Source organism: Arachis ipaensis, chromosome B8, assembly GCF_059453495.1.
Source record: "Arachis ipaensis isolate K30076 ecotype BB chromosome B8, ASM5945349v1, whole genome shotgun sequence".
In the NCBI taxonomy this organism is placed as follows: domain Eukaryota; kingdom Viridiplantae; phylum Streptophyta; class Magnoliopsida; order Fabales; family Fabaceae; genus Arachis; species Arachis ipaensis.
In genome coordinates, this window is record NC_142443.1 from 126,579,390 (window position 1) to 126,603,082 (window position 23,693).

Sequence of the window (23,693 nt, forward strand, 5' to 3'; positions counted from 1 at the left end):
GCTGCCTATTTTGGTCACTGGTTCTCTGGATGGAAGTGCATTTTCTATTTTGGTCACTGGTTCTCTGGCTGAAAATTCTTTTTCTTTATGAATTTCGTTGATTGTTGATTATTGCTACGATGATGTTGGTTTGTTCTGCCATTGGTTAATTTGTTGATTGAATTTTTTTCTTTAATGAGATTTTGTTTTAGAAATGTTAGGAGAAAATAGTTCTGCGTCGTCGTCGGTTCCTGTTCTGTCATCCGCTGTTGTTCCATGTTCTCCTCTCCGCTTGCATCCGCTGCGCCGTCCCCCACCTCACCCACTGAGGTTCGGTTACGGTGTGTGTTCGGATTAAGCTTATTTTCTATTATAAATCAAAGAGTCATTTAGCTGAACATATTGTCTCTATGTAAAAAGTTAAGCATAGAAGTTTTGTTTTAATTCAATTTAGTTTGAAATTAAGCTAAGTTATTTTATTGAGCATAATATTAATGTTAATGGTTGTTTCTTAATTGCTGGTTGGTTTATTTTTTTAGCATGTAAAGTGGCTGGAAATTCCGAGTTGATTCTCTCAATGGATGTCTTAATGTTTCACAAAATGAGTGTTTAAATTATGGTAATATTCAGGGACAAAACTTTGTTTGATGACTCAGCTGCGGACATTCTCGGTGGTAGCAGACTTGGAAACAAATTCCGCGGCTTGTCTGAGAGCCAAGTCCTTAGGAGTTCCTCAACAGATAAAGAGAGAGCAAGCAATGTTGCTAAGATCAAAGTTGTGGTATGCTTTGTATTACATATTTCTCTTCTATGCTTCTTGTAGTTTGCATTTTGTTTGATGCTAATCAATGTTCTTTTAGTTACTTTAGCAGTTACATGTTGACTGAGAATGCTACTTGCTGCTTCAGGTTCTTAGTCAAAAATGGCTTGACTAGTGTCCACGAGTATAGATTTTAAACTTTAAAGTTTTTTGAGTGTGCAAACAATGAATTAATTGATTTTGATTTGGATTTGAATTTAGTTTGGTGCATTTATTTACTTATTTTTTAGAGTTCTCTATTATAATATCTATATATTTATTTTTATGAAATAAGATCATGAGAATTCTAGAAAATTTCACAAATGTGTAATGTAATCAATACTCCTCTTTGATGCATATTTGTGTAACTCTAAGCATCTCTCGAAATAAATCAAACTTTGATCTTGGTAATGGCTTGGTGAAGATGTCAGCCAGTTGCTTATTTGTGTTGCAATACTTGATCTTTATCTTTTTCTCCAATATGGCTTCTCGTATAAAATGATACTTGATAGCAATGTGTTTGGTTCTACTATGATAGACTAGATTTTTTGCCATTATTATTGCTGATTTGCTATCACACAACATAGTTGTTGGTTCTTCTTGTTGCTCTCCTATGTCTTCGAATATTTTCCTCAGCCATATTGCTTAACTAGTAGTATTTGCGGATGCAACATACTCAGCTTCAACAGATGATTGAGCCACAGTTTCTCTTTTTTTATGCCCAAGATAATACTCCTGATCCTAATGTAAATGCATATCCAGAAGTACTTTTTATGTCGTCAATTGATCTTGCCCAATCACTATCAGTATATCTAAGTAGTTTTGGATCTTCAGTAGATTCATAGTGAATGCCATCATCCTTTGTACCTTATAGATATCTTAAGATCTTTCTTGTAGTTCCATAGTGCTTCTGACTTGGCTTTTGCATGAATATTGATAGTAGACTTGTTGCATACATGATGTTGAGTCTTGTGGTAGTTAGATAAAGGAGACTTCCAATTAGACTTCTCTATTACAAAGCATCTGCCTCTCCAGATCCATATTCTTTTTGTGATTTCTCATTATGGACTAGAGGAGTAGATACTGTTTTGTAATTATTCATCTTGAACATTTGTAGCAAATTTTCAGTATATTTCTTTTGCGAGATAAAAATTTTGTCTTCATTTTGGCTTACCTCAATGCCAAGAAAATAGTGCATTAATCCTGAGTCAGTCATCTCAAATGTCTATTTCATTTATTCTTTGAATTCTTCGATCATGGTCTCATTGTTTCCTGTGTAGATAAGATTGTCCACATACAAGAAAACTATGAGAGTGTTTGAATTACCTTGTGTCTTGTGTAGAGTGTAGGCTCACTTTTACTCCTCCTGAATTCATGATCAATGAAACATTTGTCAATTCGACTGTACCATGCTCGCGGAGCTTGCTTGAGTCCATGAGTACTTTCTTTAGCCTTAGCACCTTGTCTTCATGTCCTTCTACAATGAACCCTTATGATTGATCAACGTATACTTCTTCCACTAGTTCTCCATTGAGAAAGGCAAATTTTACGTCCAAAATTGATAGATCTTTCATTGTTTTTGGGTGGCTAGTGCAATGAGTGCTCTTATTGTATCTAGGCGAGCTACAAGTACAAATGTCTCTATGTAATCTATCCTGAGAATTTGTGCATATCCTTTAGCTATGAACCTTGGCTTATGCTTCTGAATGGATCCATCAAGATTGAGCTTAGTCTTGTATATCCATTTGACTTCAATGACATCTTTATTTGAAGGACGATGATCTACCAACACCCATGTGTTGTTCTTCTCGATTATCTTGATTTCTTCTTCCATGGCATTTCTCCATTCTTCTTACTTTTCTACTTCTTCAAAACTTGTAGGCTCGATCTTAGCAAAATTATATGTTTCTTATATATCTTGTAGAGGCTTAGTTTTTCTTGGAAGAGAATCAGTGGTTGCTTCTACTGTTGGAGTAGTTGTGCTTACTTCTTCACGTTCTTGTTCTTCTAGTCTTGTAGGTGGTTGCTGTAATACATCAATGCTTCCTTTCTTAACTTTTTCAACTTCCTAATTCCATAAAGCATTTTTGTCAAAATCCACGTCTCGACTGATTATGAATTTCTTCATTTGCAAGTTATAAACACAATATCCTTTTGATTGTGTACTATACCCAAGGAAGATTCTGTCTCAACGAGCTTGCTTCTTTTTTGTGTAGAAATGTGGACATCGCATATACATCCAAAGACTCTTAGATGCTTTGTGGAAGGTTTTCATCCACTCCATGCTTCGATTGGAGTTTTATTTTCTACTGCCTTAGTGGGACAATGATTTAGTAGGTATACTGTTGTGTAAACAGCTTCTACCCGGCATATGTTTCACAGATTTTTCTCCTTGAGGATTGAGCGTGCCATCTCTATCATAGTTCTATTTTTTTCCTCTCATATACTTCATTTTGCTCAAGAGCATATCCCACTGTGAGTTGACACTCGACACCCTCTTCTTCACATAATTTATTAAATTCTTTGGAAGTGTATTTAATTCCTCTGTCACTACGAAGTACCTTGAAGTTACAACCTCTTTGATTTTCTACGTATTACTTGAACTTCTTGAAGATGCCAAAAACCTTTGATCTTTCATGTAGAAAATATACCCACGTTATTCTAGTATAATCATTGATGAAAAGAATAAAGTACCTATTGTTATTGAGTGATGGGGTCTTCATTGGACCACAAACGTCAGTGTGAACCAATACAAGCATCTCCTTGGCTCGCTAAGCTCTTTCAGAAGGAAATGATTGATGATGTTGCTTGCCAAGTAAGCATCCTTCACAAGGTTGATTAATCTCTGTGATGCTTGGTAGATCTCTCATTCATTGCTTTTGATGTAGCAGCTTTAATCCATGAAAGTGAAAATGACCAAATCTTCGATGCCATAGCCATGAATTATCTTCTTGTGCCTTTAATGCAGTTTCTATGATATAACTCCATTTTAGTGGAAATCTCATGTTCTTCATTTTCACTATTGCTAGAAGTCTTCTAATTTTTCTTTTTAGTTTTTCCTGTCTTGGTGTGGACGATGATTGTACCTTTGCCATTCGTTTGCATGATCGTTCTGTCTCCAAGTCTGATGCCAAATCGAATAGATTTATTGATGTCACTGAATAGGATTTGATCACCTGTCATGTGATTACTGTAATCACTATCGAGATACCATATGTTACCTTTCTTCTTGCACTCTTCTTGTGATGTTGCATAAAAGAGCCACTCTTCCCTGTCATTTTTTTTTCAGAGAAGTTTGTGCGATGATTAATCATCATCCTGTAGTCTTTCTCCATATGCCCAAACTTTTTATAATTGCGACATTGTGGTTTCCCACGATGCCAACAATCCTTCTCTAGGTGGTTGGTTTTCTTTCATATGCCACATGGAGAATATTGCCTCCTATCTTGAGTTTTATTTTCTATTTTTCTAGAAGCGTCTGAACTTTTAGAATATTTTTGTCTTTTTTCTCTTCTTTTATTTAGATTCTGAGATTTTATATTGAACTTAGACTGAAATGTATTTTCTATTGAATCTTCATCATCTCGACTTGCTAGTTTTTGTTCAAAAGCGTGTAGTGACTTCTTAACTCTGCTAGTGTTAGTGTTGATAAATCCTTAGTTTCCTCAATTGCAGCACTTTAAGATCGAATTCGGAAGGCAAACTAATAAGTATTTTTTCACTATCTTTTTTATTGGACAAGTGGTGCACGAAATTGTGATGTCCAGGCTCAAACAATCCCTGGTAATGGCTCCAAAGCTTGGTGCTTTGATCTTAATTCATAATTGTCACAACTTCGATACAACTAACCAGCAAGTGCACTGGGTCGTCCAAGAAATACCTTACGTGAGTAAGGGTCGAATCCCACGGAGATTGTTGGTATGAAGCAAGCTATGGTCACCTTGTAAATCTCAGTCAGGCAGATATAAAGTGATAATGGTGTTTTCGAATTTAATATAATAAAATAGGGATAGAAATACTTATGTAAATCATTGGTAAGAATTTCAGATAAGCGAATGGGGATGCTTTTCGTTCCTCTGAACCTCTGCTTTCCTGCTATCTTCATCCAATCAGTCTTACTCCTTTCCATGGCTGGCTTTATGCAAGGGCATCACCGTTGTCAGTGGCTACATCCCCTCCTCTCAGTGAATAATATGCTCACGCACCCTGTCACGGCACGGCTATTCATCTGTCGGTTCCCGATCATGCTGGAATAGGATTCACCCTCCTTTTGCGTCTGTCACTAACACCCAGCACTCGCGAGTTTGAAGCTCGTCACAGTCATTCAATCATTGAATCCTACTCAGAATACCACAGACAAGGTTTAGACCTTCCGGATTCTCTTGAATGCCGCCATCATTCTAGCTTACGCCATGAAGATTCTGGTTAGGAGATCTAAGAGATACTCATTCTAGCTTATTTCATGTAGAACAGAAGTGTTTGTCAGGCACGCGTTCATAAGGGAGAAGGATGATGAGCGTCACACATAATCATCACCTTCATCACGTTCTTGGGTGCGAATAGATATCTTAGAAGAGAAATAAGAAGAATTGAATAGAAAACAGTAGTACTTTGCATTAATCTTTGAGGAACAGCAGAGCTCCACACCTTAATCTATGGAGTGTAGAAACTCTACCGTTAAAAATACATAAGTGAAGGTCCAGGCATGGCCGAGATGGCCAGCCCCCTAAAGCGTGATCAATAGTCTCCTAAGATGAATAATAGATTAAACTGAGACCAAAGATGGTCAAAAAGACTAGTAAAGGGTCCTATTTATAATAAACTAGCTACTAGGGTTTACATGAGTAAGTAATTGATGCATAAATCCACTTCCGGGGCCCACTTGGTGTGTGTTTGGGCTGAGCTTAAGTGTAGCACGTGCAGAGGCCATTTGTGGAGTTGAACGCCAGGTTTTGTGCCAGTTTGGGCGTTCAACTCTGGTTTTGGATCCTTTTCTGGCGCTGGACGCCAGATTTGGGCAGAAGGCTGGCGTTGAACGCCAGTTTACGTCGTCAATTCTTGGCCAAAGTATGGACTATTATATATTGCTGGAAAGCCCTGGATGTCTACTTTCCAACGCAATTGGAAGCGCGCCATTTCGAGTTCTGTAGCTCCAGAAAATCCACTTTGAGTGCAGGGAGGTCAGAATCCAACAGCATCAGCAGTCCTTCTTCAACCTCTGAATCTGATTTTTGCTCAAGTCCCTCAATTTCAGCCAGAAAATATCTGAAATTACAGAAAAATACACAAACTCATAGTAAAGTTCAGAAATGTGAATTTAACACAAAAACTAATGAAAACATCCCTAAAAGTAACTAGATCCTACTAAAAACATACTAAAAACAATGCCAAAAAGCGTATAAATTATCCGCTCATCAACAAGTCCTCTCCATAAGCTTTCATTTCAGTTACTAAGCTCATTAATCTTGTAGAGTAAATTTTTATTTTCTCAAAATCTTTCATTTTTCATATTTACATATTGATTCCTTAGAGATTGAAGGAGGATTGTGCGTACCTTTGTGTCGCTTCTGAACTCTTGCTCCAAGTTTTTCCACACTTCCTTAGCTAACGATATTCCTCTTCTCCTTGAGAAGATTGTCTTCGTTACAGCTTGTTGGAGGAAGCATAGAGCAATATAATTTCCTTGTTGCTCTTCTTTCAATTTCTTCTTTTCTGCAACGGAAAGTGTTGCTTGATTATCTAGCATAATGAACCCTTCGTGTACAACTTCCCACAAGTCTCACTACAAGGTTTTTATTTATTTGTGATTTTTTTTTTCTTATTTATGGAGGTTTATAATCTCCACCAAATGGTTTGTGAGGGATTTCTAAAATTCCCAAAATTTGAGGTGCCACGAGGTCTTTTGTGAGAGTTTTTAAAAACCTCCACGATCTATTCAGTGGGAGTTTTGCGTGTGTTTAGTGAGGATTTTATATTGGATTTATGTGGTGGTTTTAAATCACTTTTGTGGCAGTTTAAAATTTTCACAAATTAATTTTCTGATTTAACAAAAATTAACTATTTGTGAGATTTTCAAATCTACACAAATTCTGTAATTATTTATTTATTCTTAATTTCAAAACATTCATTAATCTCATCTCATTTACATACCTTTAAATTAAAAATTTATTTTTTAATATCAAAATTTAAAAACTAAATCTTTCATAACACAATTCTTTCATATAAGACATAACTTTATATATAAAAAAAATTTCAATGTTAATAGTTCCAAATTTAATTGTATATAATATTGTTTTACAAGTAAATAATACATTTTGGATTGAGTAGAACTATCAACCATTATCTTTGAAATTCAATGTAGCCTCTTCCTCATTACTCTCTGTACAAATCAAACAATAGAACAATGTTTGAGCAAGTAAATCATAAATTAATAACTCATTAAATTTAAGAGATAAGTTGGTGCTATACCTGAATAGTCATCAGAATCAAAATCACTAGATATGCCCTCATCAGTACCACAGGGAAACATATCAAAACAAAACAGAATACAAATCAATATTCATTTTATTTATAATTATTATCTGTCAAAAAATTAAAAAATAATATGATCAATTAAATTAAATAAAAGAAGACACTAAAACATGAATAAGAGGATAGAAAATCAGGTAGAAGGTATGCACAAACTGATAATAAATCAAAAAAATTTCATCATTTATAATATCCAATTTAGGAACACCTCATATGCTATTACTAACCTTACAAAATCCTGAACCAAAATAAATGTGCAAAAGCATCATAAAACAGCAAATCCAAGATAAGAAAATTCTTTACATTTTTCTACCAGCATAATAAAAATTGAACATATATTTATTTAAAATTTTATTTATCATCAATTTAGTAATTTTATTTAAAAAAACTTAACAAGTTTTAAATTTCTAACAAAAATATGAATAAAAACTATGACTCGGACAAAAAAAACTCAAATACACAATTCCGTTTAGATGACCTTTTTTAAAAAACACCATTGCCGTCAACAAAGTTTCATTACTAAGAAGTAGAAAAGCTGCTATTCATATCAAATTATATAACGCAAATTGTAACACCCTAATATTCAAATCCTTATACTCGAGTCATAAGTCAATGATATTATGGTGGTATGACTCTCAGGTGAATTTTTAATACATAATTATAAGTATAATTGAAAGGAGTATTAATCGAGAAGCCTGAAAGGAGTAAAAATAAAATTGCGAAGTCGTATCACTCACGTATCGACAACTAAAAGTTAAAGCGTGAAGCCGAAAGCGATATATAAATAAAGGTATAAAGGAGAATAAGAGAATGACAGTATATAGATATATATATAACATAAGTAAATAGCCACTAGTCGCGACCCGCGAAGTTTAAGCCGGCTAGGGTATAGTATGAAAGTAGTTGACAACAGTATCCTAATCTCTCCCAAAAAAAACATAAGAGCCTCTATAGGCAAGTTTAAAAGAGTCTAATACATAATATAAGTTTTTCCAAATAAAGGTGGAAAGATTCTAAGCAAAATATAAAGTAGAGAATATAAAATTCTTCGCCACCTCTTAGATGAACCACAGCTCACTTCTGAGCACCTGGACCTGCATCTGAAAAACAAGAGATATATACGGAATGAGAACTCCCGACCCATGGGTTCTCAGTACAGTAAAAGTGCCAAATAAATACAATGTATTGTAATAAAAACTCACTAAGCATCCTAGACTTCCTTTCACCAAATATTCATTCTATGTTCTCGCTAATCCATAAATAGGCAATTATCATAAAGGAATGCTAAATTTAATTCATATTCCTTATGCTTCCCAACTTTCTAACTCTACGACAAATCAGAATCGGAATCATAAGCCAAACCATCACCAGTTACTTTGTCTCAACAATTCTATATCAATATTTCATATTCTCACCTGGAGCAAGTGAAATCACTTCACTGTGTCTACCCAGGGAACTCAAATTATCTCAATATCAACCTAGAGCAGTGAAATCACTTCACTGCATCTACCCAGGGAACTCAAATTATCTCATTCTCTACCTGGAGCAAGTGAAATCACTTTACTGCGTCTACCCAGAGAGCTCGAATTATCTCATTCAATAATCATCATCATTATTCAATTACATCATCAACTCATCTCATCAAGAACAGCCCTCAGCGTCTACCGACACCAGCATGAGGAACCTCTCAGTTGTACAAACACAAGCAATACAGGCAAGTAATACACAATTAAAGTACAAGTCAAACAAGTAGCACATAATCAGGTAACATAGCATATATGATATAGCATATATGCCTACCCTATGCCTGATGAGTCTCATCTGTCGGTTATAAAGCCAACCCGACAAGTCCTGGTAGCTAACCGTTGGACTGTCCCTCTGTCGTGCATTCCTAACTCGAGTTATCCACAATCATAATCATAATCACACAACACCCACACTAGTGTTTATTCACAGGGGCGAGCTCATCCGGAACTTTCACAGTGTCCAGCCATGCTTACGACATAGGGTCAGCAGAATCTCGGATCTCAACCTGGAGCAAGTGGAGCCGACCCACTGCATCTACCCAAGGAAATCCAAAACTCAGATAATTTCTCAAATCTCAAATCAACCTCAACTAGGAGCAAGTGGGGGCTAACCACTGCATCTACCCCAGGAGTTGCAAACCAAACCCGGAGCAAGTGGAATCAACACCACTGCGTCTACCCATGGAGCTCAAATTATCTCATTCAATAATCATCATCATTATTCAATTACATCATTTAGTCATTAATCATATACATATACATACTCAGCCATAATTCAATTCTTATCACAGCCATCCGGCTCATACTGTACACAGTACTTTCACCTTCATCCTTATCAACTCATACAATTATCATTACTCATTATTCATCATTGGTTCTCACTTTACTTCATCCACAAGTTACCACATGTCCTAACTTCTTTTCATTACTAGGCATACTATAAACATTTAGGGCTTAAAGGATGAAAGTGGAGGCTTAGAAGTCTGAAATTCGACTTTAAAACTCAAAAAATCAATTTCTGCCGAAAACAAGGTCACGCGTGCACATCGCCCACGTGCATGCGTGGAAGGCTGAAAAAGTAGAGTGACGCGTGAGCGTCCCTCGATGCGCACGCGTACGCGTGGGTGTGTTTTGTGCTACTCGCAACAGTGCAGCGATGCGTACGCGTCAGTCAGGCGCACGCGTGGGTGAGTAAGAATCGAGATTGATGCGTGCGCGTCAGCCACGCGTGCGCGTGGAAGCTTGATATTCCAAAATTTTTACTAAGTTAAAAAGCTGCAGAATTACATTTTTAAACCCCAACTTCCAACACACATAACTTCTTCTACAAAATTTCTTTTTCATCTATTTCTGAACCGTTGGAAAGATCGTTGAATAAACTTTCATAAAAATCCAATTTTGAAGAATTCCAAACTCCGTAGACCGAGTTACGGACTGCCAAAGTTGGTCAAAAATCAGTTTCTACCCAAAAATAGAAATCACCAATTTTTCCAATGCTCACAAGTCAAATTCATTTCCACTCATCCAAATGACCACAACCCAATCACATTCACATTACGTACTCAACTAAAACCAAACCTACGTCATCCATATAATTTCACCCAAAACTATCAAATTCCACACCTCAATTTCTCAAACCTTACTGTTCAATAATCAAACCAATTATTCACACATTCAATATCAAAGATCCATCCAATCTCTTATATCATCACAAAACACACACATTAACTTACCTTCCTTACCTCTTTCCGGCCTACGGCCCAAAATTCACGACCTCTAGCCCAAATTCACAATTTAAATGCATATTCCACAAACTAATACTCATTATCCAATTCATCAAATTCTCAACACACCAAACATACAATTCACACAATTCTCAATCCAATCATTAATTTACATTACATATCAACTATGCATATTAGTACCAACCATTTACACAATCCAAACTTAATCCTAGGGGCATCTAGCCTAGGAATTCTCATCACACCACACCGTACTTAAATGAGACTTAAATCGTACCTCTTGTAGCCAAAATAATTGAGCTTCTTCTTGAGAGTCTCCACCAACTCTTAGCTTCAAGCCTCACCAAGGCTCCACAAGCAACACCAGCCTCCCAATTGTGCACCAAAATCACCAAATACACTAACATAACCAATTTCACATATATACATCAACCTAGGGTTCATAAAAATGATAAATCACAAGGGTTAGAGGGTTTCTTACCTTAACCTACGAAATTTTGTGATGAATATCACCAATGACTCATACTAGAAAACTCCTAAACAACCAAAATCACAAGATTTCCTCAAAACCCAAACCAAATTCGAAATATAAGAGAAAAATCGAAACTGGGAAGAGAAAAGTTAGATACTCACCACAAAACTTAGATTGACTCGAAGAGGAGGCGAAGAGCAACGCGTGGCCACAAACGGCTCGTCAATCGGAGTTCTAGAGAGAAAGTTATGATGATTTGAAGATCAAAGAGAGTTAGGGTTTCTCTCTTCTCATCTCTCTTTTCATTTCAGCAACAACCACACTAAATGAGGGTTGTGGTGGCTAAATGGCCTTAAGTTAAGGCCTATATATGCTGGGCTTGGATCCACTTGGGCCCAATTCACTTGGTTTAGTCCGTTGGCCCAGCTTTGAGCCAAAATCTTTAGTATTAGTATTTTAAATCGCATTTTAAATATTTCTACATTCCCTAATTATAAATCCTAATTTCTTAACATTATTTATTTATAATCAATTTTCTCAGTTGCAGTACCAGACAGATCTCGATCGGTACTGCTGGTCAAAATTCTAGTGCACGTTTTTACGCAGAAAATTATGTTTTTCGACTCAGAAAAATTCACTGAGTCCAAATACCATATTTAAATTATCAAATTCTAATTGCTAAATTTTCTAACCATATTTACTTTTATTTAATTTATTATTTAATTAATTACCGTTTTACTGGATTTTACACAAACAAACAGAAGTTAAAGATCATTAAGAAAAAATAATACTTACTGCCAGTTTTACTCCACCTTAGAACACCATACTTGTGCCCAATTAATGATGCATGTACAAAATAGTCAAAACTGACAGCTAGGGCTAGAAGTGAGTCAAGCCAAGAGCCAACTCGAGCTCGACTCGTTAACAGCTCGATAAGTTAAGCTCGTGAGCTGGTGAGCCAAGTTTGAGCCTGAAATTGAGCTCATAAATTAAATGAGCCGAGCTTGAGCTTGGATAAGCTCAACTCATTAGCTCATGAGCTGGCTCGATTATATATATTATAACAATCTTAATGTTGGACATACACACTTGCACTAGAGCCAATAACAGATTGGATCTAGGGCATACATGTATTTCCAACACTTAATTATTTAATATTTATATTTATTTTTTACATATAATTTTAATATAGGACATAAATAAAAAATTTATAATTTATTGATAGATAAACAATATATAAAATTGATCTTTTCAAATATTTTTAAAAATATATAAGTTATAATTTATTGATATAAAATTATAGATTATGTATCTATGTTTCTCTTATTTGAGCCAACTCGTGAGCTCGAGCCAACTCGTGAGCTTTTGGTGAGCCGAGCTTGAACTTAAGAAATATGCTCGATTGTTAATGAGTCGAGCCGTGAGCCAAGCTCAATTTTCGTGAGCCGAGCTTGAGCTTGACTCGACTCACTTTCAGCCCTACTAACAACAACTGAACAACACCTTTTTCCATAATAATAATAATAATAATGCACAGTTTATTTATCCTTCATAAAGCATAATCAATAACCATGTAGGCCAAATATCATTGTATCTCCAATTCCTAGACTCAATATTCTCGCAAAAGGAGCAAGGGTTGATCATTATAACCAGAAGACAACCAAATAGAAAATGCACATCCCAGTAAAAGTGAGAAGTGGTTGAGAAAAGAAAGTTTATCATAAAAGGAAACCAGATGGAACTAATGTTCATCATAAGTATATGCTCTTAAATTTGATTTAAACAAAAAAGAAAGTGTAAAGTACCTGAGAATTAAAAAATCAAAATCACGGTCAGTGAATGCATTCATAAACTGATGAATTGGTTGTCCCAAAGGCCAGATTCTCCATACCTGGGTCAAACAATATCAATGTCAGAGCAACTAACGAGAAACAAAAGTTGTAAAAACAATCAGCCTGCTTTGAATTGCTTTAGAAAATTAGATCATATTTATTGGTGGTGATTTTCAATGTAACACTTCAGATAAATAAAAGAGCAAAAAGAAAAATTTTGTGAATATCAAAGCGTTTCAGCACTGAGTAATAAAAAAATACTACAAACCAAAGTTTCAGCTACTTATTTATCAATTAGCTAGTTTAATTATATTATTAATAACACAATTATATAAAGTGTGAATCAAAAAATTGGAACAAAGTACTAACGGAAGAAAATAAAATATAATTTAACTAAACTTCTATCTCTATTACCATGTATGGGAAAATATTATTAGTTTATAAATTAAGATCCATGACAAAACGTTCATATAAGAGCATAGCAAATACAAAGATCAATAAATTCTCAAATATTTCTCCACTATATATATTTTATTTATCTGTATAAGGCATTTTGCAGGTGGAAGAAGTGCGGAAGTAGGAGCTGAATCATAATCAGAAGTAGCAGCAGCATCCCATTAGTCTCGTAAGATATCAGTTTCTTCAACAGTGAAACCCAAAGAAGTAAGCAATGCATGGCAACATTCGTGACTAAGGTAGGATTCACCATTGAAGAAGAACAGAACAATCTCATTGGTATAAGATTTTAACTCTAATAGCATATATTTAAGAAACAGGGACAAGTGAAATATGGAGAAGAAGAAGAAGAATACCAACAGCAGCTCGAAAGAGAAAACAGATCTGAAACAGTGACTCGATTCAGAAGCTTTCGACTGCAGCAACTACAGCAAAAACGATGCAAAAATTGCGGCAACAACGACGACAGAAACTGCAGCGACAACCGTAACTACAAAGCAAACAGATCTAAAACCATAAGGTTGATAGAAGAGGTGACTCAATTAAGAAGCTTCCTGCGACAACTGTGGCAGAAACGATAGCAGAACCGACGACTGCAACGGTGGCAGAACCGGCAGTGGAGAATTTAAGATTTTGTCACCATTCTCTTCTCTTCTCTTTGATTCAGTGACTCAGTCTTAAAAATTAAGAAGAGGATTTTTTGAACTCTAATATAAATTTTAATTATTAGAGAGAATTCTAGTTCTTGGATATTATAGATATTTTTAGATAGGGTTATGTTAGGTAACCAATGACTTTTTTGAACAATATGAATAACGGGCTCTAAAATTAGCCCAATTCAAGTAAAACACACTACACTTCAAATTACTCACCTAAATCTTAATATTAGAATAACCATCCGCACACCAAGTGAATTGAACATCCGATATATCCATTATTCACATTGTTTAATATTTTCATTATCTACTTATACTTTTTTTTCTAGATACTATCTTTCTAGATTTTTTAGTTACTTTTATTTACTTATTTTTTTATTTTTTTGTTATAATATCTAGATATTTATTTTTATGAAATAAGATCATGAGAATTTTAGAAAATTTTACAAATATATAGCATAATCAATAATAATAATATTAAATGGTTGCCAATGAGTTATAGTTCAAATGGCATAATCTTCCCATATTCAATTAAGAGGTTGGGAGTTCGAGTTTTCTATCTTTGATAAAAAAAAAATATTAAATGGTTGATGGTTTGATAGTTGATATGCTGTGGTAGATGACTTTCTATAAGTATTTGTAAAACTCTATAAATAAAACTATTCCAAACATAAAAGATACACCATACCCCAATGTAGTTAATGAAGTTCTAGACTTGTATTTTGTGTATTTTTATATTTTGTATACCAAATGTTTGGTGTATCTGATCTCTTTTGGTTAAAGAAGATTTGTGTTAATTTTATGTCTTCTATTTAATTTGTATTTGGTGAAAATTATTTTGTTTTTATTTACTTCTTTTGAGAATTGAGAAAATACATCAATTGATTTAATAACAATAAGTATTTTGAGTGTATGTGAGACTTGAATTTGATTTGAGTAGTTTAGTCATTATTTTTATATCTCATCAGAAATTTTGGTTTATTAGATGGAGTTATTACTTATTTGTACCTAATTCATATTTCATAGTGAAATATTTGTTGTTGTTTGTTAGTGACATATGCTTCACTCAGAACCACGTTAATTACTAAATTATTTTGGATGTTAACTATGAATCACATCAATGGCCTCAAACGTTGGTCAAGAGAGCTGGAAGAAAATCCTTGCGCTTCAAAAAGAGAAGGTTGCACTGTTGCACTACAAGCATACTTTTGGAAAATTTTTAAGTATTTCGGTATACTGGTATTTCAGTAATTTTTAGCTGTTGATTTTAATTACAAAAAATATATATAATATATATAATTAAGATCGACGATTAAAAATAACTGAAATACTGATGTACTCACTCACAGATCCAGAAAATTTTTATAATGTATGGGGCAAAATTTATATAACATGACAATAATTTTTATAATAAAAATAAGGGTAAAAAACACATATAAGTCAATGGCAGACTAAAATTACACAAATCAGCCAAAACGAAAACTGCTTCGTGAATCCACCAATGCACGTTTATTGTGTAATTTTTTAACAGCATAGGAATTACTGTGTGTAATTCGATCCCACCTGGTTCGAATTAGTGTGTGCGTGTGTTTGTGTATAATTCGAACCCACCTGGTTCAAATTATGTAGAAATGGAGTTCGAATTTAGCTGGTTCGAACTACATATAAACGTGCATTGGTGGATTCATGAAGCAGTTTTCGTTTTGGCTAATTCGTGTAAAATTTTACTCCCCTTAGCTTATTATTGTGATTTGCCCTAAAAATAATATATACACAAAAAAATTAAATATTAAATTTTCTATTAACTATTATATAGTTGTGTATAAATACATTATTGTTTAACTTATTTTCAATGTGTATTTTGTATTTTAATATATATTTTATATGAGTAGTTATTTTTTATGTACATATAGCATGATTATTGTTATGATTATATTTTATTATTGTAAAATACGGTTAGCCTTCAAAATATCTAATATACCAATTAAAATACTAAAATAGTAATTTAAATAATAATATATAATTTAGAATTCTATTGTTTTAGGTTTTATATTTTTAAAAAATTAAGTAATTTTTTTCTTAATACTACCATCAAAATTTTTTTCTTTCTATATATATTACTAAACAATTATTTAAAAATTCACTTCCCAACAGAACTAGAAGCAGACTTTTATTGATATTCATAGTTAAAAAAGTTATTTCAATTAATGTCATTGCTATGCAAAAATTAAAGCTAATTTCAAAAGAAGATAAATAATACTCTTTTGAATTGATTTCTAAGAAATAACACTAATTTCGTTTAAATCTGAGAATTGATCATTCTAACGAATATCTAATATAAAATTCTTAAATTGACGGTTAAATATCAAAAGTTGAGTAAAAAATTATTGTGGGGTCAAATCTAATAATCTAATGCGATTAAATAAATATTATTATTATATACAACTAAAAAAATTTCAAATTATAGTGGGGCACTTGTTTTTACAATGCTGCACTTAGAACGTCCAAGATGTACTGGTATACTTGAAAACTTTTCCATACTTTTTATACTATTGCTGCCATTGGCACTGGGTTCTTATAGTATCACGTACACTTTTCTATACCACAAATGTACATCATATTCCAAATACATACATCTATGACAATTTTCTATACCACAAATGAATTTACTCAGGTATTTGTAACAGCAAAACTATTGGATAGGTATAAAGTAGGAAAAAAGAAACATTATCAACCAGTCATTACCAACTGAAAGTTGAACTTTTATATATACTTGGATCACAAGAAACCTATTTTGTTAATATTGATTACTCGTATACTCCGTGTATACACTTAAATACTTATCAATGATCATACTGAAAAGGACGTGACCGTAAGAAAAAGATCCCACCAGCTAGATACCTCGTCTACTATCTTTTTTTTAAATCAGGACTATGTATTGAACTTCTATAGTACTGACACAATAAAAAAGGATATAATACTGTAGGAGTGGGTATAAAGGTTCTAATCTCTTTGTCAACGTTAATTGCGTGTGCTTTACCAGACAATAGACGAACCTCTCAACCAAAATAGAAACTAGGCCAAAAAATTGACGTGATATCTTATTTGAGTTTGACCATTTAAAATGAGTTTTATACTTCATCTTATTGACACAATAAATTTTTTACTATTTTCAACATTTAAACCTAAGATTTATTAATTAAATTATAAATTACTTATCACCTTAACTAATTTTACTTTTATTATTTTTACACACAATAAATAAAAAAGTAATACATGAAGTATTGACACACTAGGATAGGTGAATTTTATCCAATCTTCCCTAAAATAATATATAAATTACTCTTATGATGTGTCACATCTTAATTAGATATTTACTTTTAATTTGAGTTACTATCTTAACTATAATTAACTATAGTTACTTTTAAAAAGGATAAATGTATAATTTATTAAAAAATTAGAAACTGATTTTTTTTTTTTGAAATAAAAAGTGCTCAACACAACAAGATGGAGCAATAAGAAACATAAGTAACAGGCTACTCAACGTACAACCCATCATTGAATAACTCAATAAGTAAACACCCTCTAGTCATCTTCGGCATTGCCATCAACAACCAAGAGATTCACCACCAAGCCACTCGTCGGAGAGCATAAAGGATCTGTTTATTATTTCCATCACCCCTGAGCCTTTATTGTTGAAGACTCTACCATTCCTTTCTAGCCAAATTGCCCAGATAACAGCAAAGAACCCAATCAGCCACCGCCTCCGCTCATTCTTCCTAGACGAAGCATTCGTCCAGCTCTCAAAGTGTTGTTTTAGTGTACTCGGCATAGTCCATATCCTGCCAAGGGCGAATAGCCATGCACACCACACCTGCCAAGTGATCTCACAGCTAATAAAAAGATGAGCAGCAGACTCAACAGACTTACAACATAGAACACATAAATTATCATGCTGGTCAATGACACCTAGTTTGCATAGTCTCTCTTTAGTGTTCACCCTCTCAACCAAAACAAACCACGAAAATAGCTCAACCCTTGGCGGAACGAATCCCTTCCAAATAGCACTAGTAAAGCTATAGCTAGTAATTTCCTCCGGGAGAGCTGCTTCCTGCATCACCTGCACAAAGGAGTTAGTAGTAAAAATACCTGTTTTATCATATTTCCAGACCACCCTGTCCTCCCTCTCAGTTGTTATCTTTACTGACTGCAAGACCTCATGGAGTTGGTGTAGAAGTTCCTGCTCCCACTGAAATAGTTCTCTCCTCCACTGGAGACTCCAGATCCATTCTAACCCATCCCAAAATCCGCATTCCCCTATAACAGATCCTGTGAGGTTTGAAACCGAGAACAGTCTAGGAAACATCTCTTTCAACCTCCCACCAGGTAGCCAGACATCCTCCCAGAACTTGATTGTTCTGCCATTCCCTACATCCATAGATAAGCCTCTGATCATCTTTTTTCTGATTTGTGGCTCTCTGATCTGGAGCTGACAGATATCTCTCCAAGGGCCCCCTCTTGCAGGAACAGGCTGACCACACAGCATCGCAGAGGGATTCATGTTGTTACAAGAGCATACTACTCTCTTCCATAAAGGGAAATCTTCTTTCGAAAATCTCCACCACCACTTGAACAAAAGGGCTGTATTCCTAATTACTGCGTCTCCCACTCCTAATCCACCCGCCTTTCTAGGAGCCATCACTATCTCCCATCTTACTAGTGGCATCCCTATCTTCCCATCCTCCTTACTCCATAAGAACCGTCTTTGCAACGAGATCAACTTTTCTGCAACTGCCTTTGGCATCTTGTATAGGCTGAGATAGTATATAGGCAAACTATTGAGGACGGATTTGATGAGAACTAGTTTGCCCGCTTTATTGAGAGTCTTCGCCTTCCACAAGATCAACTTTTCTTCCACCTTATCAATCACCGGTTTCCAAGTCTTAACTAACCTTGGATTCGCTCCCAGAGAAATTCCAAGGTATCGGACTAGTAGAGAGGCTTCCTTACATCCCAATAGCTGACACATCTGTCCCGTCCAATGCTGTTCACAATTAACTGGAATGAAACTGGACTTCTCAAAATTGATACTCAACCCGGACATCAGTTCAAAGCAACGCAATAATCGCTTATAATTCCTTATAGTCTCTTCCTCTGGAGGGCAGAACAGTATAGTATCATCCGCAAACTGCAAGTGCAACAGCTCAATGTGATCTCGTCCAACCAACAGTGGGGAAATGCGCCCATTTGTTACCGCCTCTCCGATCATCCGATGAAGGACATCAACAACTAGTACAAACAGAAAGGGCGATAACGGATCTCCTTGTCGTAGACCCCTTTCCATTTTGAAAGGCTTAGAAGGGGATCCATTTATAAGCACCGACATGGACGCAGAGCTAACACATTCCTTAATCCAGCCCCGCCACTTCTGGCCAAAACCCATCTTCTGCAGAACTATATCCAAAAAACTCCATTTGACCCTGTCATATGCCTTCTGAAAGTCCAGTTTAATTATCGCTGAGCTTCTTCTTCTAGCCTTAATCCACTGTACAGTTTCACAGGCTATCAAAGCCCCATCATGAATTTTTCTGCCTTGCACAAACGCACTTTGGGTCTCACCTACTAAGCCTGGCATCACATTTCGCATTCGCCTCACTAACACCTTAGAGATAACCTTATACACACAACCCACCATACTAATTGGCCTAAGGTCTTTGATTTCTATTAACGGTGACTCTAATTCTAAATTCTTTTTCGTCGTTCTCTCTCAATGTCACTCAACAATTCTTCCTCACCAGTCAGTCTCTCCTAAAGTCTCGAACCGCTGAACTCCAGAATCCAGAAATCATAGTCACCGTTACACTTAGATTTCTGGGGTCGAAACAAGGTCATTCTTTAAATAGCTTCTACTGTGGTTCTAGTTACCAACGCTATCGGTAACTAATCAATGGAAGTTCACATGACACAACCTTGAAGTTTCAAAAATAACGGTTGGAATTTGGTTATAGGACGTGATGTTGAATTAGATTTGCTTTCAGTTTCAAGCAAAGCACTTCTTACATTACACTTCAGTCCAAACCCAGAAGTAAACTCCAAGACTCTCATTACTTGCACTTTTTGCAAAATCCTCAAGAAACACACATTAGCAAGTGGCTAATTAAACATCAACATGCAACACCCATATATAGTTATTATGCCTTAACAAATGTATAAATATGAACTCAAGAAAAAAAAAATATACAGTAAACAATTGGAGAGAAATATATACAATAATACAAGATGAAATCTTTTGCTTATTATTATTACCTTTTCTTTTTGTTCATGTTTGTTGCCCTTACCAATCTCCAAATTGGCAGTTCAGATTGTGATAATTTACAGGACACATGTCCAGCAGTTCCACCCAAAACTCAGACCATTTTCATCAACGGCTTACCCTGCAAAAACCCAGCCAATGTAACTGCTCAAGATTTCAAGACCGATGAACTAAGCAACCCCGGCACGGCCGACATTTTCGGAGCATCAATAAAAATTGTCGGGGCGGCCGAGTTTTCCGGCCTGAACACTCTTGGCCTCTCAATTGGCAGAACTGGCATCGACAGGGACGGCCTGGATAACTTCCATTACCATCCTAGAGCAACCGAGATGATCTTCGTCTCCAAAGGTGCTTTGATTGCCGGATTCATCGACACGAAAAACCAGATCTTCCAGAAGTATCTAAGAGTTGGAGATGTTTTCGTGTTCCCCAAGGGATTGTTCCATTTCTCCCTAAGTCATGGTTTTGAGGATGCTACTTTTTTCTCTGTGTTCAATAGTCAGAATCCAGGGCTTGTTTCCCTTAACCCTACTTATTTTGATCACACTTTGGAATCAATAGAGAAGCTAAAGAGGAGAATTGTTTCGCTTTCTAAGTTGGAAGTTCCTGACTCCTCGCCGGAACTAGAAAGGATTTACAGCTAGCTACTCCAAGCTGCTGTGATGTTTCATGACCTACTAAATACTGTCTAGTTCAATTTATTTGTTTCAATTTTTCTATTAATTCATGAAAGCATGCTGTGTGTACTATTCCGGGGAATGAGATTGTTATAGCTAGGTTCAAATGTAACTTATATATCCTTCCAATTAATATTTTGAAGACAAGAACTTGCCAAGAATAACATGTAGTTTACAATTGATGACTAAAGTGTGAAAGGAATTTTACTTCCTAAATTGTGTCTATTAATGACAATGTGTTTTTTTTTTCCCCTTTTTAAACAGCTGTAAATATAACTAGCTACTGCTTCACTAGAGCTATTTAGAGCGGATTAGTTCTCACGAATTGAACTTTTTTCTTGATTTGTTTTGGTAAGTAGAGTTAATACCAACAATAGCTAAGTAGATTAAGTATTATTAAACACAATGATAATATTTGTTTGTTGTGTAGGAAAGATATTAAAAATAGAGTAAAGTAATAATTAAGTTGATGAAGATTTTGATTTCGAACAAATTAGTCTCTAAAAAAATTACTAATTTGGTCCTTTAAGATAGTAAATGGTAAACACATGATGTCCTTCTATCAATTCATCAACTAAAATCTAATGGTCATGCTTATATGTACTGTTAATTACTCTAACGTGTCTATCTATAAAAGATAATCATGTAGATAACAACTTTTGCAGCGAAACTTCTCTTATTTTGATAGGATTTGTGATAAATAGAGAGCAGTTGATAAAGGATATATGAAAACTCAAAAAATAATAAATATTTCACTGTCTAAAATTATATCGTTTTTCTGCTCATGTGATAGTAACGAGACATGCATCACTGTAAATAATAAAATATGTAAACAATTCTATTTTATTCCACACTATTTATTGGCAGAAAAATATACATATCCACTGTTTACTATCTTAAAGAATCTAAGTGATACTTTTTTTACTTTAAAAACAAAATAGTCTCAACTCTCAAATCAATATTTTTAAAAATTTAATTGTCAATTTACTCTTAAAAATATATACCATCAATTTATTGTTCATTAGTTTTCTTGTTGTGGTGTACTTGGATTCATGATGCAGGTCATTTTTGGACCATAACTATTAAATAACATTTTAAAAATAACATTTTAAAAGTTGGATACATGTGATAACGAGAAAGGAAGGCCCTAAAAAGTGGTGGATGAGTTTTTTCTCCTCAGTTAGAGTATTTTGATTTGACATCAAAAGTCTTTTAACACAAAGTTTGACTTAAAATTTAAAATGACTTTTGAAATTTGACTATCAATTTAATTTAATCTTCTAATTTTCAATTGACTTAATTTATACCCTGAAATTTTAAGACGTGGCTCAAATTGACCTTTTCATCTAACTCTGTCACCAGAGTAATGATGTGACATTCAAACCTCACCATATGTCTCTCTTTTTTCCTCTTACCATCGTCATCACCATCTCCCCTCTACCAACACTCTCTCTCCCCAACAAAAATATTTACAACCCACCAACACTCACACATCTCTAGCGCCATAGCTTTGAAGAGCACAACATATACACTCACTATTCTTTCATGACTGCAAGCAGACACCAGACCAATGAATGTGACATCATTAAGGACAACACCATAAACTACCATTTGTGAAAAGAGCTGCAATGCTTGCTTACCGTGACCGTTCATTGCCATACCACAAATAACGGCACCCTAAGAAATAACATCCTTATGCACAATTATGTTGAGAATCTTTAACCCCATTTTCATATAACCACACTTAGTATACATGTTGAGCAATGCATTCCCAATGTTACCATTAATTACAAGGTCACACCACCCATTGCCCTAAATTCAAAGCACCCTCAGAAGCACCCTCACCCATTGTATCCATCTTTGTGTTTCTATTTAGAGAGATCTAAAGTGGAGTGTTGTGATTCCTTTTCTTTTTTTTATTTCTATTTAATTTGTTAATGTTAGTGATTGTTAATGTTGTTTGTTAGGAAGGGAGGATGTTGGTAGAAGAAAAATGGTGATGGTAATTGTGAGAAAGAGAAGGATCAAATAATAGAAAGTTCCTTCATAATTAGCGGTGAAAATGTGTAGGTGTTGGTGGGTTGTGAATGTTGTTTGTTGGGGGAGGGAGGGTGTTGGTAGAGGAGAGACGGTGATGGCGATGGTAAGAGAAAAAGGGAGAGGCATGTAATGAGATTTGGGTGCCACGTCATCACTTCGGTAACGAAGTTGGACGGAAGGTCCAATCTGAACCGCGCCTTAAAATTTTAGGGTATAAATTGGGTCAATTAAAAATTGGAGGATCAAATTGAGTCGATAGCCAAATTTCGGGGGTCATTTTGAGTATTAACTCCACAAAATTTCAAGTGTTGCAGGAATTGTTGGTAGATTGATTAAAAGCTACAAGGAGCATACTTGTATTAATTTCAATAGTTGATGGTAATGTCGAAAATAACGAAAGAATTGGAAATATGTGTGTGTGTGTGTTTTTTTTTTTTTTTACCTTATGCTATATTTTCTTGGGTTGAGAAGGGTGTACATAGGATCGGATGAAGTCAAGTTCGGTTTAACCTAGACCTGACTCTAAATAATAACCGAGTCTATTTTTTAGATTCTTATACGATCTTAGACCCAGTGAAATCATACTACTTTTGAGTCACACTAAAACAAAGTCTAGACTGGTGAAGTTCAGGTATTGATAAACTTCATGTCAAAAAATTATGATGTCTTTATT

The 23,693-nt window shown here is 34.8% G+C and overlaps 1 protein-coding gene and 1 long non-coding RNA gene across 15 annotated transcripts; one reads left to right on the plus strand and one right to left on the minus strand.

Moving 5' to 3' along the window:
- Nucleotides 1-5,481: 5,481 nt before the first annotated feature.
- On the minus strand, nucleotides 5,482-14,034 carry LOC110266041 (uncharacterized). 14 transcript variants are annotated; one of them, XR_015895901.1, is made up of 5 exons: nucleotides 13,695-14,034; nucleotides 12,852-12,937; nucleotides 7,247-7,272; nucleotides 6,333-6,490; nucleotides 5,482-6,043 (listed from the first exon to the last, which is right to left on the minus strand). It is a non-coding gene; the product is annotated as an uncharacterized LOC110266041 (long non-coding RNA). The 14 variants fall into 14 exon arrangements; XR_015895900.1 differs by having other exon boundaries at nucleotides 13,691-14,034; XR_015895910.1 differs by lacking the exons at nucleotides 5,482-6,043; nucleotides 6,333-6,490 and adding an exon at nucleotides 7,139-7,157 and having other exon boundaries at nucleotides 13,691-14,034.
- A 6,188-nt stretch (nucleotides 14,035-20,222) lies between these two features.
- LOC107612054 (germin-like protein subfamily 3 member 4) lies at nucleotides 20,223-21,197 on the plus strand. The gene has a single exon (XM_016313887.3). The coding sequence runs from the start codon at nucleotides 20,270-20,272 to the stop codon at nucleotides 20,945-20,947; it is 678 nt and encodes a 225-aa protein (XP_016169373.3). The 5' UTR covers nucleotides 20,223-20,269; the 3' UTR covers nucleotides 20,948-21,197.
- Nucleotides 21,198-23,693: the final 2,496 nt, after the last annotated feature.

Bases quoted from the DNA above. Each gene is read 5' to 3' on its own strand.
- LOC107612054 (XM_016313887.3), top strand. From the start codon at position 20,270: ATGAAATCTTTTGCTTATTATTATTACCTTTTCTTTTTGTTCATGTTT.